This window comes from Ostrinia furnacalis, unplaced genomic scaffold (assembly GCF_004193835.3).
Source record: "Ostrinia furnacalis isolate ACB-3 unplaced genomic scaffold, ASM419383v2 OfSCF7331, whole genome shotgun sequence".
In the NCBI taxonomy this organism is placed as follows: Eukaryota; Metazoa; Arthropoda; class Insecta; order Lepidoptera; family Crambidae; genus Ostrinia; species Ostrinia furnacalis.
Window position 1 is genome coordinate 386,794 of NW_021137570.1, and position 16,605 is coordinate 403,398.

General features: G+C 42.1%; 1 protein-coding gene across 1 annotated transcript in view; it reads right to left on the reverse strand.

Moving 5' to 3' along the window:
* Positions 1-553: 553 nt before the first annotated feature.
* Positions 554-16,605, reverse strand: part of LOC114363880 (uncharacterized) — a 29,112-nt gene continuing 13,060 nt past the window's right edge. The window contains exons 16-17 of the mRNA XM_028319744.1: positions 7,330-7,500; positions 554-745 (exon numbers count right to left, since the gene is read on the reverse strand). Coding sequence (XP_028175545.1) covers positions 554-745; positions 7,330-7,500 — 363 coding nt within the window. The remainder of the gene's footprint in view (positions 746-7,329; positions 7,501-16,605) is intronic.

Genomic DNA, 16,605 nt, shown 5'->3' on the forward strand with positions numbered 1-16,605 from the left:
GCATTCGGGCGGTTTGCTCAGAGTAGAAGAAGGGGAAAGACACAGTACAATCAGATCTTATAGGGCTACTCCTCAGGCACTTGTTTCTATCAGATTTCACAGCGTTAGACTTCGAGCAGCTTCGCAGTAGGGTAAGGTGCCAGTAATCTTGTATAGTGATAGGGAGGGATGAAGTCCTAGTAGCTTTGCAGCGGCATGGAGTGAGTCACATATAATACTATCAGATTTTACAGGAGTAGACCACAGGCACTTTAGTCTCTATCAGTTCTCTTTCACAGCGGCAGCCCTCGGGCAGCTTGGTGAAATCACACAAGTTGAGCAGATTATACAGCAGCAGCATTGGGGCAGTTTGTAGTCACTAGGATCAGCTCGGCAGTTGCTACAGTCTTCGAGCTCTATCGGGCAGCTTAACAGCGGTGTAGGGCAGGGTGACAGCAATCTTTATTCAAATTTAGGAAGGAGGGAGTTTGGATAGCTTCGCAGCTGTATCATATGTTAGCCACACTCATTACAGTAGGATCTTATAGCGACACACCTTAGGCACTTGTCTCTATCAGTTCTCGCAGCGGCAGACGTCGGGCAGCTGGTGCGCGGTGTAGGGCGGCGCGCAGGCGGGCCCGCACACGCGCGCCGCCTCGTGCCCGCCGCGAGGCAGCAGCCGCCCCGGCGCCTCCACTAGGTCCACTACGTAGTTGGCGCGGAGAAGACCGGCTGGGTAGTTCTCTACTTGGTCTAGATGCTGCCCCTGAGAAAGAAAGATGAGATAGGTAGTTCCCATCATATTTTGCACCTAATTCCCTTGTCTTAAGGTCCAAAAAGAATTACTTTGATCATGTTAGGCTTGTTAAAGGGTTATGTATTTTGATACGGGAAGAAATTACTTTGATGTGATTTATGACACTTCATGATCTTAGATTTGTAATTCATAATATTTGTACGCTCCACAGAACTATGGTACGTACGTACGTACGTATGGTACGTACGAATTCATTGCTGAATATAGGCCTCTCCCAATGATTTCCAGATTGCCCGGTTAGTAGCCTGCGCATCCAGCGCCTTTCTGCAACCTTCACAAGATCATTTGTCCACCTTATAAGTAGACGTCATATGCTGCGCTAGCCAGAGTGACACCACCATGTCAGTCCAAGTACATGAGCAGGCGATTCCTCAGCCGCAAAGCGTTAGGCAGGGAAGTGTAATATCTCCGGAACTGTTCACTGTCTGCATTGGAAGATGCCTTCATGCTCCTAAAACGCTCCTCACCGGCTCCAGCTCAGCCACGGCGATCTCGCACCAGGCGTGGGCGCTGCCGGCGCGGCGCAGAGCGCACGGCAGCCCCACGCGGTCGGCCAGCGCCTTGTATAGGACGGCCGAATATTGCGCAGGAGCTTACGCAATAGATGTTTCATCATCATCATCATTTCAGCCATAGAACGCCCATTGCTGGACACAAGCCTCCCTCATTGATTTCTAGACTGGACGGTTGGTAGCGGCCTGCATCCAGCACCTTCCCCCAATCCTTAAGGTCACGCTGCGTTGCTGGAAAGAATGTCGCAATGAAGCGTCAAGCAGGGAGGTGTAATATCTCCGGAACTGTTCAGGTTCAAACGCGCTGCCGGCGCGGCACAGCGCCGGTATCATCATTTATATCACAGATTGCCTATTAGAGCACAGGCCTTCCGTATTGATTTCTAGACTGGACAGTCTGCATCCAGCGCATTTCCGCAGCTTTGACCATAAAGGTGACCATAAACGCTGCTATTGCCGGTGATGTCGCAAGCATGTCGGGCTGAGTATATGTATGAGCAGGCGATTCCTTTGCAGCGAAGCGTTAGGCAGGGAGGTGTAATATCTCCGGAACTATTCCCTGCTGCATCGGAAGACGCCTTCAAACTCCTGAAAATGTCTTAGTTCTTGCTTACCGGCTACAACTCAGCCACCGCTATCTCGCACCAGGCGTGACGGCAGCCCCACGCGGTCGGCCGGCGCCTTGTATAACTCGGCGCACCCAGCCGATGATCACACACGAGTTTAGGCAGGTAATATGACTCATCATGTCAGCTACAGGACGCCCACTGCTAGACACAAGCCGCTCCCAATGACTCCCAGACTGGAAGTTACTAGCATCCAGCGCCTTTCTGCAACCTTTATAAGTTCCTCTGTCTTATTCCAAGCTGAGTCGGTAATGTCGCAAGCATGCCAGGCAGAGTATGAGCAGGTGATTCCTCTGCAGCGAGGCGTAAAGCAAGGTGTAATATCTCCGGAACTGTTCACCGCTACTCTGGAAGATGCAAGCTCCTGAACTGTCTAAATGACGTAATATCGTATCTTACCATCTCCAGCTCGGCCACGGCGATCTCGCACACAGCCAATGACTATCATCATCATTTATGGCACAGGGCGCCTAGTGCTGGTAACAAGCCTTTACGATCGGAGCGTTGATAGCGCCCTGCATCCAGCGCCTTTAATGAATGTCGCAAGCATGTTGGGCCGAGTACATGACTACGCGATTCCTCAGCAATAAGGCAGGATATCTCCCAACTGCATTAGAAGATGCAAGCTCCTGGAACGTTCCTTACCGGCTCCAGCTCAGCCACGGCGATCTCGCACCAGGCGTGGGCGCTGCCGGCGCGGCGCAGAGCGCACGGCAGCCCCACGCGGTCGGCCAGCGCCTTGTATAGGACGGCCGAATATTGCGCAGGAGCTTACGCAATAGATGTTTCATCATCATCATCATTTCAGCCATAGAACGCCCATTGCTGGACACAAGCCTCCCCCAATGATTTTCAGATAGGATGGTTGGTAGCGGCCTGCATCCAGCACCTTCCCGCAATCCTTAAGGTCACGCTGCGTTGCTGGAAAGAATGTCGCAATGAAGCGTCAGGCAGGGAGGTGTAATATCTCCGGAACTATTCCCTGCTGCTTTAGAAGATCCTTACAAACTCCTGAACTGTCTGAATGATGTAATAACTGTTCCTCACCGGCTCCAGCTCGGCCACGGCGATCTCGCACCAGGCGTGCGCGCTGCCGGCGCGGCGAAGAGCGCACGGCAGCCCCACGCGCTCGGCCAGCGCCTTGTATAACTCGGCACACCCAGCCGATGATCACACACGAGTTCAGGCAGGTAATATGACTCATCATTTCAGCTACAGGACGCCCACTGCTAGACACAAGCCGCTCCCAATGACTCCCAGATTGGAAGTTACTAGCATCCAATGCCTTTTTGCAACCTTCATAAGTTCCTCTGTCTTATTCCAAGCTGAGTCGGTAATGTCGTAAGCATGGCAGGCAGAGTATGAGCAGGCGATTCCTCTGCAGCGAGTCGTAAAGCAAGGTGTAATATCTCCGGAACTGTTCACCGCTGCCCTGGAAGATGCAAGCTCCTGAACTGTCTAAATGACGTAATATCGTATCTTACCATCTCCAGCTCGGCCACGGCGATCTCGCACACAGCCAATGACTATCATCATCATTTATGGCACAGGGCGCCTAGTGCTGGTAACAAGCCTTTACGATCGGAGCGTTGATAGCGCCCTGCATCCAGCGCCTTTAATGAATGTCGCAAGCATGTTGGGCCGAGTACATGACTACGCGATTCCTCAGCAATAAGGCAGGATATCTCCCAACTGCATTAGAAGATGCAAGCTCCTGGAACGTTCCTTACCGGCTCCAGCTCAGCCACGGCGATCTCGCACCAGGCGTGGGCGCTGCCGGCGCGGCGCAGAGCGCACGGCAGCCCCACGCGGTCGGCCAGCGCCTTGTATAGGACGGCCGAATATTGCGCAGGAGCTTACGCAATAGATGTTTCATCATCATCATCATTTCAGCCATAGAACGCCCATTGCTGGACACAAGCCTCCCCCAATGATTTTCAGATAGGATGGTTGGTAGCGGCCTGCATCCAGCACCTTCCCGCAATCCTTAAGGTCACGCTGCGTTGCTGGAAAGAATGTCGCAATGAAGCGTCAGGCAGGGAGGTGTAATATCTCCGGAACTATTCCCTGCTGCTTTAGAAGATCCTTACAAACTCCTGAACTGTCTGAATGATGTAATAACTGTTCCTCACCGGCTCCAGCTCGGCCACGGCGATCTCGCACCAGGCGTGCGCGCTGCCGGCGCGGCGAAGAGCGCACGGCAGCCCCACGCGCTCGGCCAGCGCCTTGTATAACTCGGCACACCCAGCCGATGATCACACACGAGTTCAGGCAGGTAATATGACTCATCATTTCAGCTACAGGACGCCCACTGCTAGACACAAGCCGCTCCCAATGACTCCCAGATTGGAAGTTACTAGCATCCAATGCCTTTTTGCAACCTTCATAAGTTCCTCTGTCTTATTCCAAGCTGAGTCGGTAATGTCGTAAGCATGGCAGGCAGAGTATGAGCAGGCGATTCCTCTGCAGCGAGTCGTAAAGCAAGGTGTAATATCTCCGGAACTGTTCACCGCTGCCCTGGAAGATGCAAGCTCCTGAACTGTCTAAATGACGTAATATCGTATCTTACCATCTCCAGCTCGGCCACGGCGATCTCGCACACAGCCGATGACTATCATCATCATTTATGGCACAGGGCGCTTAGTGCTGGTAACAAGCCTTTACGATCGGAGCGTTGATAGCGCCCTGCATCCAGCGCCTTTAATGAATGTCGCAAGCATGTTGGGCCGAGTACATAACTACGCGATTCCTCAGCAATAAGGCAGGATATCTCCCAACTGCATTAGAAGATGCAAGCTCCTGGAACGTTCCTTACCGGCTCCAGCTCAGCCACGGCGATCTCGCACCAGGCGTGGGCGCTGCCGGCGCGGCGCAGAGCGCACGGCAGCCCCACGCGGTCGGCCAGCGCCTTGTATAGGACGGCCGAATATTGCGCAGGAGCTTACGCAATAGATGTTTCATCACCATCATCATTTCAGCCATAGAACGCCCATTGCTGGACACAAGCCTCCCCCAATGATTTNCTATTAAAATACATAAATATCTTAAATTTTTAGTCTAATGTCGGTTTTCTTTAATTAATCCTTAAATACCAAATCCGTCTGTCAACTATCAAACGTCAATATGTTTTTGGTCAAAATATTTACGGTTTTCGAAGTTTTTGCATTTCTCATATTGTTTGCGACTACTTAAACAATTTGAAAGTAAAAGCATCGAAAATTATGGATATTTCATCGGAAACAGATAAAAATTTGATAGTTGAAGGTCATTTTCGTTTTCGTTTTCGTTTTCGGCCGAAAATGGGACTGCAGCCGAAGCTCCGTTTTCGTTTTCGGCTGAAAATCCATATTCGGTCGGACACTAAATAAAAATGACTGACGGATATCGTAGAGACCTAAATGATGGAAGGTGTGTTCTTTGTATGACGTAGGCATCTCATAAGAAAAGATTTTCCGAAATGGGGTCATGAAATGAAGGGGGTGAAAAAAGGGGGCAAAGTTTGTATGGGACAAAGTGATTTCTTGGTTCAATCTACTTGAAATTTAGCTAAACAATTCCTTAATATAATTCATGAAAGACGTGTGGAACGGGTAGAAAGTAATTTTGGCAGTCATTTTCTTCGAAGTTGATATCAATACTACTTAGTGCCTTTGATTTAATTACTTTTTATTTTTACAAGTGTTTGAAAACTCTATGTCAGATTGTGTTCAATGTCAAGTGAAATCTCAAATTGAAATGTCTCAATCTCAATGAGGAGACTGTATTTATTCCTAGAATTCCCCTAACACCGTCAAATTTCCCTTTCGAATTCAAGACAGTGCAGTTTCCCATCAGTCTGCTTCGTAATGACTATAATATTAAACAACGCTCAAAGTCAAACTCTAAGGATCTCTGCTTGAACTCCCATGAGTGCACAGAGGTATGCAGGTAACCGCGTGTGATGCTCATAGTAATTTTAGATACAGAACCCCGTACATACGTCATACATATTATAGATAGAAAACACCCATACCAATACAAACAAATATGTTTCTGCAATTTTAGTATGATATTTTTATTTATTAATAAACAAAGAGACTGAACAAAATTGATGCGTTTACTGATTAATGTTATTAACCACATGCAAAGCTTCGTGAATTGCAACAACTATAATTTATTATCTAAGCTCTAAATAATCGCTACTAAGAATAACTTATCATAAAATGTTTTTCCAATCGCTCAAGCTCCCAAGGGCCTACCGATAGGTCGGGTGACGTAATCTTGAAATTCTTTAAGCCGGCGCAGAACTTCTAGAAGATCGGGCGACGCCACGGCCACTTTGAACCGTGTTTAGTTCTGCAGTTATATTTTATATTTATTATTCGATTTTAGAATATATTCCCAAAAAGTCTGAAAGGTGTTTTAATTTTATCACTTGGATATGATTTGTATTAGAAAGTGTTGTGAGTGTGACGCTTGAAGGGAAGGAAGTCAACCTAACCTAACCAACTGCGTAATTTTTCTATACTATGTAGCTGGAAATTGTGGCGGGAGCTCTTTGGCGCGCTGTCTTCGGCGAAGAATTGCGCGCGCAGATTTTGACAGCGCGAAATACCTACTTTAGCAGAAATACCAAGCCTTAAGGTCACGCTGCGTTGCTGGAAAGAATGTCGCAATGAAGCGTCAAGCAGGGAGGTGTAATATCTCCGGAACTGTTCAGGTTCAAGCGCGCTGCCGGCGCGGCGCAGCGCCGGTATCATCATTTATGGCACAAATTGCCTAGTGCTGGACACAGCCTTCCCCAATGACTTTCAGATTGGACGGTTGGTAGCGACTTGCACCCGGCGTCTTCCCGCAACCTTTGACCATAAAAGTGACCATAAACGCTGCTCTTGCCGGTGATGTCGCAAGCATGTCGGGCTGAGTATATGTATGAGCAGGCGATTCCTTTGCAGGGAAGTGTAATATCTCCGGAACTGTTCACAGATGCATTGTAAGACTCAAGCTCCTGGAAATGTCTTAGTTCTTGCTCACCGGCTCCAACTCAGCCACGGCGATCTCGCACCAGGCGTGCGCGCTGCCGGCGCGGCGCAGAGCGCACGGCAGCCCCACGCGGTCGGCCAGCGCCTTGTATAGGACGGCCGAATATTGCGCAGGAGCTTACGCAATAGATGTTTCATCATCATCATCATTTTAACAATAGAACACCCATTGCTGGACACAAGCCTTCCCCAATGATTTCCAGACTGGAAGGTTAGTAGCTGTCTACATCCAGCACCTTCCCGCAATCCTTAAGGTCACGCTGCGTTGCTGGAAAGAATGTCGCAATGAAGCGTCAGGCAGGGAAGTATAATATCTCCAGAACTATTCCCTGCTGCATTGAAAGATGCCTTCATGGTCCTAAAACGCTCCTTACCGGCTCCAACTCAGCCACCGCTATCTCGCACCAGGCGTGCGCACTGCCGGCGCGGCGCAAAGCGCACGGCAGCCCCACGCGGTCGGCCAGCGCCTTGTATAGGATCGCCCGTTCGAGCGCGCCGCCGCAGCGAACCCAGCCGATGCCGATCACGCAGGAATTCAGCTCGTTCTGGGATAAAAATCATCATCATCATCATCTCAGCCATAGGACGTCCACTGCTGAACATAGGCCTCCCCCATAGCTTTCCATGTTACCCGGTTGGTAGCGGATTGCGTCCAGCGCTTTCCTGCTACCTTTATGATGTCGTCGGTGCACCTTGAGGGTGGACGTCCCACGCTGCGTTTTCCGCAATTATATTCCGCGGGATAAAAATACATTAGTAAATAAGCTAGTGAACGCCAGACCTTCGTTATTATAAAGCTGAAAGTTTGTCAGTGAACCAACATGATGTTTGGATCATCGTGGCTGTGCCGGACGGTATGGGGTTGCAACCCTGTGCGGACCCTTGATTAGGGATATTCGATATACATCGATGTATTGAAAACATCGATGTTTACAATGCGATACATCGAATGGATCCGATGTTTTGAAAAGCTATTGAAATACTCGATGTATCGATGTTTTTAAGTTTTCAGTGTTAAAACATCGAATCGATGATAACCAATTAAAATTTCATAAAACTCAAGTCTGACCACTAAAATTTTACTTACTAACCTAACCCAAATTGTATTTTAAAAATGTTGGCAACACTGCGTACGAGTGCAGTGAGTAATAGCACAAAATATAACAGAAGGTAAACTCATGTATGTACCTCGCTTTGCATACCTCTCTCGCTCGCACGCTCGGCCGTCGCGCTAGGGTTGTCTTGTCATGTGTTACGTTTATTTCGTTATGATAGAAAAATGTTACTCTTAATACTATGCAAGAAAGACAATAACAGATATCCACGTATACTTATTTATATTTAGTACGTTATTATAGTAATAGTTTGCAAACAAATACACGAGAAGGAAGTAGTATTTAGTTGAGTGGTTGACACTATTATCCAACTAATATTATAAATGCGAAAGTTTGGATGTCTGGATGTTTGTTGCTCTTTCACGCAAAAATTACTGAACGGATTATGATGTAACTTTACAGTATTATTGTTTATAACCCAAAATAACATATAGGCTATAATTTATGACGATCTGTGACAAACTTTTTAGAATTTTTTTTCTTCCAATTACTTATTGTACAGAAAACGTAATAACTTTTAAACTAAGCGGTATATCCTGATAAAATAAAAACAGTAATAATGCTAAATAACAGGCGATACTAAAAAAATACATAAAATACACAAAAAAGGCCAACAAATAATAAAAAATGATACTTTTTGAAAAAAAAAACTTCTTTTAAATTCGTGTTTTTTTGGTTATTTGATAAATTTCTCCAAAAAATGCCCCTATAACCGGTGGTTTTAGGGGCTTACTTTCTATTATTCTCTATCTACCTTTGTAAAACCAAAAATCGCATGTCTCTATTCCTATCACAACGTTTGCAATGATCGTTTGAACTATTCCTCTCCGGGCGCGCCATACAATGCTTTGTTAACAACGAAACTGAAAATGGCTCTAGATTTGTAATTTTGATAAAGAAAAGTTAGATTTCAAATAAAAACAAAAGATTTCGAAGTAAAATAAGCATTTTAGTTAAAATTAAAATTGTCTACCTGCAGCGGAGAATAATGTTGCAGGCTTTTGTTCAAACGATCATAGCAAATGTTGTGATAGGGATAGAGACATGCGATTTTTGGTTTTACGAAGGTAATACGATAGAAAATAATACAAAGTACCTAATAAAAACCACCTGTTATAGGGGCATTTTTTGGAAAAAATTATCAAATAACCAAAAAAACACGAATTTAAAAGCAGATTTTTTTCAAAAAGTGTCGAAGGGCGGCTGGTGGAACATGCAGATGAACACGGGGTCCCTGTGCGGTGGCTTTTTTATGTCACGCTACTATAAATAATGGTCCTTCGAGCCGGATCGTGTAAACTCACAAGACGATCTGATGTCCAGCCCGGAAGCGACGTCGAAGGGCGGCTGGTGGAACATGCAATACAACACGGGATCCATGTGCACCGGCTTCTTAAGAAGTCAAAAATATAAATAATGGTCCTTCGAGCCGGATCGTGTAAACTCACGAGGCGATCTGATGTCCCTGTACGGTGGCTTCTTTATGTTACATTACTATAATAATGGTCCTCCGAGCCGGATCATATAGACTCACGAGGCGATCTGATATCCAGTCCGGAGGCGACGTCGAAGGGCGGCTGGTGGAACATGCAGATGAACACGGGGTCCCTGTGCGGAGGCTTCTTTGTCACACTACTATAAATAATGGTCCTTCGAGCCGGATCGTGTAAACTCACGAGGCGATCTGATGTCCAACCCGGAGGCGACGTCGAAGGGCGGCTGGTGGAACATGCAGATGAACACGGGGTCCCTGTGCGGAGGCTTCTGCTCCATAAGCGCCTGGATAGTCGGGAACGACTCGCCTAGACGCTTCTGCACGTAGAAACCTTCCTGAAAGGGGTTGGTAATATAAAACAACATTTATTCATTGATTGAAAATGCAATTGGAATGACGAAATAAGAGGTGATAAAGTCCGGTCGCCGAGCAGAGAGAATTTCGTACAGTGACCCTATCTACCCATCCTTATTACTCGTGCGCAATTATATTGCTGTCGCGGTCGCACATTCACTGCGGCTGCCCGTCGCACAGTCGCGTAGTGGAAGTGGCAGATCGTACGTACAATGACGTTGATTTTACCTCAAATACAAATAAGTAAATATTACTAAATATCTGTCTAAAGACGATCTGGTGAACGTCGCGGGAAGTACTTGCATCCAGGCAGCGCAAGACTGATCGTTATGGAAATTGGGAGAGGCCCTTGTCAAGTCAGCCTCAAATAGTTCGTGACTCTCAAAAAGTGGTCAAAAAAGTTGAAAATACAACCTTATTCCAATTGTAACAAAGACGTGTTGCGAATTTTTTGGGTGTCACGAACTACTTGACGCTGACGCCCGTATTCACAAACATCACTATAAGGTCTCATAGTGCGCGTGGATGCACAAGGTGACACACGAACCGATCACAGAGCTTTATTCAAGGCTGTGCTTAATCAAGCATCGTGAGTACGGGCGTGAGTGTTCAACAGTGGACGTCATTTGGCTGAAACGAACAAACGAACGAACCTGCGTGAAGTCGTTGATGTCGAGGCGGCCGGTGTATGCCAGCTGGGCAGCGGGGTGGCGCCGGAAAATGGCCTCCAAAGCCGGTTCCCACGCGCCTACCACGTAGCGAGCTAAACGGTTGCCCACCATGCTGTAGAATAGATATTGAAATGTCAAAAGCTGGTGGTGTGTGATGAAGACGGTAGCGCATTTTCTTACATAACTTTTCAATTCCTATCATTGGAGGTCCGAAAATATTTCTCATACAATTTGATACCATAATGATCATTCTTCATAAAAAATTTAATAGAATAATTAATAATTTAATTTAATAAAACCTACATATTTAAAGACATAATCATTGATATTCATAATATCACTAATCATACACTTAGTTTTTACTAATATTTGTTTTCATATATTTTTCTATACTAATGATCGAAACTCATAATCATTCGAATAAATAACTATAATATTCATAAATGTGATGTATCCTAATATTTGTTTTCATAAATTTATTACTCATAAGTGTATTCATCCATATTATTGAAAATCATGATGTCTATATTCGTATTAAATCGTATTTTAACATTAAATTAATTTGAAATGGTCCAAAACAGGCAATATTTTGTGCCACAAAACTAACGTGACAGAAACGAATCGCTGCAAAACCGACTCCACGTAGTCTTGTCTGCCCTACCCCTAGAGTGTAATTTAAAAGCCGGAGGCGCGGAGGGAGGGCAGCCCTCGCCCGCTGTAACGAGGCTCAGGCGCCCGGGTGAGCTGGAGCGGCTGAGGCTGGTCGCCGAGGCGCCGAAGGCGCCGATGGCGATCCAAAAAGCCGAAGCTGCGGAAGCAAGCGTGGGTGCCTGAGCCTCGTTACGCAAGGGCGGAAGGGCTGCACATCCCGCAGCGCCGGAGACGAGGAGATACCAATGCATGCTGCATGCTTGCTTTCATGCTGCATGCTCTGCATGCTTATCTACTCTATTAAATTATATATGATTTTTTTAAAGATACGAGTATGTCTGTTATAAAGTAAATTATTCTGAACAACAACATTATGAGTTGAAGTATGTTCTTAGTAACAACATTATTAATTAAAACAATATGATCAATGAATGTTATGAAGAAAAAAGATCTGAAAATAAAAATTATGTATTTTAAATGGTTCTTGGTAGTAACAGTATTGATAAAAAAATTATGATTACTAACTGTTATGAGCTCCGATGTTAGTAATAAAAATGTATGAATAAAAAAAGTATGAAAAATAAAATTATGAAGAGAGATTATTATGAACACAAATCGGTAGTAAGACAAAGAATAGGATTTAGAATTTTATGTGAGCCAATATAGAACCGATGAAGACTTAGGACGCCTTCAAACTAGAGGCGTGAGGAAGAGCAGTTGCAGCGCCACTGCCAAACGGCAGTGGCGCTGCAACTGCGCTTTTAGAAATTGTATAAAAAGTAGTAGTGGTACGGCAAGCGCGCTACAGTGGCACCACTGTAGTGCTTCTTCACGCCTCTAATTTGAAGGCGCCTTAACAACAGGATTATTACAACCGAACGGCATGTTCATTGATGATCTTAGTAACCGGTTGCTAATTGTACAATAGCAACGCAACTAGGTACGACTAGTGTGCATTTACGATTATTATTTGTCAAAAAGCGCATCTCGCAATTGAACGGCCACTGATGACAGTACAAACTAGCTCACTTGTACTGTAAGGTTTTAAATTGTTTCTCACTAGGCGGACCGACGATCTGGTGACGTTTTTTTTTTTTTTTTTTTTTTTTTNTAGGGGTGTCCACTTTGAAAAAACATCGATGTTTTTTTCGATTCGATATATTGAAACTGTACATCGATTTCTTTCGATGTATTGGAAGAAAACATCGATGTTTTGTATAAATCGAGTACTTTTTTAAGATTTTTTATAATCCACTAATTTAAACATTGTATTAATAAAAAACAGTAAAAGCCATACATGAGAAAAATCTTCATTATACAGTGTGAGTCACGTTAAAGTGCACATATGAAAATCGATGAAACTAGACCTATTTTTATCGACAAAAAAGAGGTCAACAAAATTTTTAAGATTTTTTTTAAATTTTTTATAAAAAAAATTTTCTTCCAATTACTTATTGTAAAGAAAACGTAATAACTTTCAAACTAAGCGGTATATCCTGATAAAATAAAAACAGTAATAATGGTAAATAACAGGCAATACTAAAAAAAATACATAAAATACTCAAAATATGCCAACAAATAATAAAATAATGACACTTTTTGAAAAAAATCTGCTTTTAAATTCGTGTTTTTTTGGTTATTTGATAATTTTTTCCAAAAAATGCCCCTATAACAGGTGGTTTTTATTAGGTACTTTGTATTATTTTCTATCGTATTACCTTCGTAAAACCAAAAATCGCATGTCTCTATCCCTATCACAACATTTGCTATGATCGTTTGAACAAAAGCCTGCAACATTATTCTCCGCTGCAGGTAGACAATTTTAATTTTAACTAAAATGCTTATTTTACTTCGAAATCTTTTGTTTTTATTTGAAATCTAACTTTTCTTTATCAAAATTACAAATCTAGAGCCATTTTCAGTTTCGTTGTTAACAAAGCATTGTATGGCGCGCCCGGAGAGGAATAGTTCAAACGATCATTGCAAACGTTGTGATAGGAATAGAGACATGCGATTTTTGGTTTTACAAAGGTAGATAGAGAATAATAGAAAGTAAGCCCCTAAAACCACCGGTTATAGGGGCATTTTTTGGAGAAATTTATCAAATAACCAAAAAAACACGAATTTAAAAGAAGTTTTTTTTTTCAAAAAGTATCATTTTTTATTATTTGTTGGCCTTTTTTGTGTATTTTATGTATTTTTTTAGTATCGCCTGTTATTTAGCATTATTACTGTTTTTATTTTATCAGGATATACCGCTTAGTTTAAAAGTTATTACGTTTTCTGTACAATAAGTAATTGGAAGAAAAAAAATTCTAAAAAGTTTGTCACAGATCGTCATAAATTATAGCCTATATGTTATTTTGGGTTATAAACAATAATACTGTAAAGTTACATCATAATCCGTTCAGTAATTTTTGCGTGAAAGAGCAACAAACATCCAGANTTAGGGATATTCGATATACATCGATGTATTGAAAACATCGATGTTTACAATGCGATACATCGAATGGATCCGATGTTTTGAAAAGCTATTGAAATACTCGATGTATCGATGTTTTTAAGTTTTCAGTGTTAAAACATCGAATCGATGATAACCAATCAAAATTTCATAAAACTCAAGTCTGACCACTAAAATTTTACTTACTAACCTAACCCAAATTGTATTTTAAAAATGTTGGCAACACTGCGTACGAGTGCAGTGAGTAATAGCACAAAATATAACAGAAGGTAAACTCATGTATGTACCTCGCTTTGCATACCTCTCTCGCTCGCACGCTCGGCCGTCGCGCTAGGGTTGTCTTGTCATGTGTTACGTTTATTTCGTTATGATAGAAAAATGTTACTCTTAATACTATGCAAGAAAGACAATAACAGATATCCACGTATACTTATTTATATTTAGTACGTTATTATAGTAATAGTTTGCAAACAAATACACGAGAAGGAAGTAGTATTTAGTTGAGTGGTTGACACTATTATCCAACTAATATTATAAATGCGAAAGTTTGGATGTCTGGATGTTTGTTGCTCTTTCACGCAAAAATTACTGAACGGATTATGATGTAACTTTACAGTATTATTGTTTATAACCCAAAATAACATATAGGCTATAATTTATGACGATCTGTGACAAACTTTTTAGAATTTTTTTTCTTCCAATTACTTATTGTACAGAAAACGTAATAACTTTTAAACTAAGCGGTATATCCTGATAAAATAAAAACAGTAATAATGCTAAATAACAGGCGATACTAAAAAAATACATAAAATACACAAAAAAGGCCAACAAATAATAAAAAATGATACTTTTTGAAAAAAAATGTCACTTTCTAAGTGTTGAATTTTATGGAATTGGGAAAGAAGTACCGAGTTTGAAGCGTTCATGAGCAGACATTGCAGTTGAATATTCAAGTTCTGAATTTGATTATTGATGAATAATAAAATAAATCCTACTAGCTCGATTGATGGTTTCATTTAATTTATTTAAACCAGGTTACCTATAATAATATTTTTTCGTTAATTTATGAAAATATCAAATTAGCCCGTAATCCTGAATCCTGATACATAAAGTTAGCCTATTAATTTAACACAGGTACGACTGTACTCAGTGTTGCACTATCCAATGCGATTGACGCGCCTCTATGCCAGGGTTTTTATGTTCCTGGTCAGGCTATAAAAGTAAATAACTATAAAGATCTATACATAATTATCTATCTAATATACATACTATAAATACGACTCGACATACATAACTATGCGAAATTACAGGTTTAAGTAATCGATATACATAAAACAAAGGGCTATCAAATTATACATTTCTATGGTTTTCTAAAATAAACTATGTAATTAAGGACTCGACACATTACTAATTGAGAACCAACTAAGAGAAAATGGACTGTATTACGAAGTTATCGACATTCAAACTATACAAACTTTATAAAACGAAATAACTATGAAACAACTATGAAACAAAAACGAAACAATTATTTACAGCTATAAGTTTCTATTCGGGGCCGTCCGTCGTGCACAGTGGCTTTGACAGCTACCCTAAAATACTTGTCTGGTAAGGCGTTGGAACTGCGAGAAAATAATCACAGGGAATTCACCTATTATAGTCTTAAAAGAATTGGTAACTTTTGTGTTGTCAATGTCAGTGGTAGTGATCGCTAACCATCAGGTACTCACAAGCTTGTTTACCTCATGAATAAATAAATAAACACTGTAATTTACTGCAACTTTTATACCCACACTATTTGAACACATTATCAAATTAATGGAGGGTTTGTAGGAACCGTTGAAGAGCGACGAAAATTATCCTGATGTGTCTACTCACATCAAAATTTTAGTTCTTCATTACAAGTAGTAGAAACAGAAGCGAGAAGAAACCATCAGACTTTATTATTACTCGCTTATGATTTGAGAATAAAAAAGATTATTTTATGAGAAATTCTTACCATGATATCTTGTAGATGCAGGTCGACACTGGCCACGGAACAGTCCCTTTCCTGCGACAATCCACTCATCTGCTCCGCTACGAACTCGCCTAGTAAAGTGGCGCGTTGCTTCAACGAAGATGACACTTCCTCGCATTTGTCGCGATATCTGTTTTTAGGGAAACAAAGATAATGTAGTACTCAAAATGATGTTCAACATTGTTTCTTTTACATTATTATGGTGCGTCCAGACTGGGCGAAAGGGCTCGCGCGGCAGAATCAGCATCCTGCTCACTCAAGAGCAGAGTGAGCAGGATGACCAGCTTGCTGGGCGAGCACGTTCGCCCAGTGTGGACTCACCATTAGGGAAACAAACAGTTTAAAATGTCAAGAAAAAAAGTGTAAAACATAAAAATACATAATAATTTCAATAAAATAAACCCACCTAACTTCATAGTGAGCATTTTCAATTTCAAAGTAATGAAGCGATTTAGCTCTGAAAAAAAAAACATCGATAAATAAAAAATGTGGTCCTTCGAGCTGCGCATAAATAAAAAGAAAAATAGTCCTACCATCAAAATAATTATTATTAGCGGTGTCATATCATTTATTTTATACAACGTGTCCCAAAATTCAAGGATAAGCCGGCGCCGCAGGATGGACATAGTCATGACTACTTTAGGAAAAATAAGAAAAAAAATCTATCTCAATTATTTTTTTAAGTTACACAATAAATTATGAAATTCGTCGAAAATTGACACCCCTTATGATATTTTACATTACCACGACCACAATTTTTCAAATACTTCTGTTTTTTTGTTTGTATCGGCAACTTAAGTAGTGCTGCTGTCCTCTCCAATTCTTAAAACCCTCAGAATCCTTGCAGTTTTTACACAAAAGTTAATCAAAATATGATATTTCCTTAAAA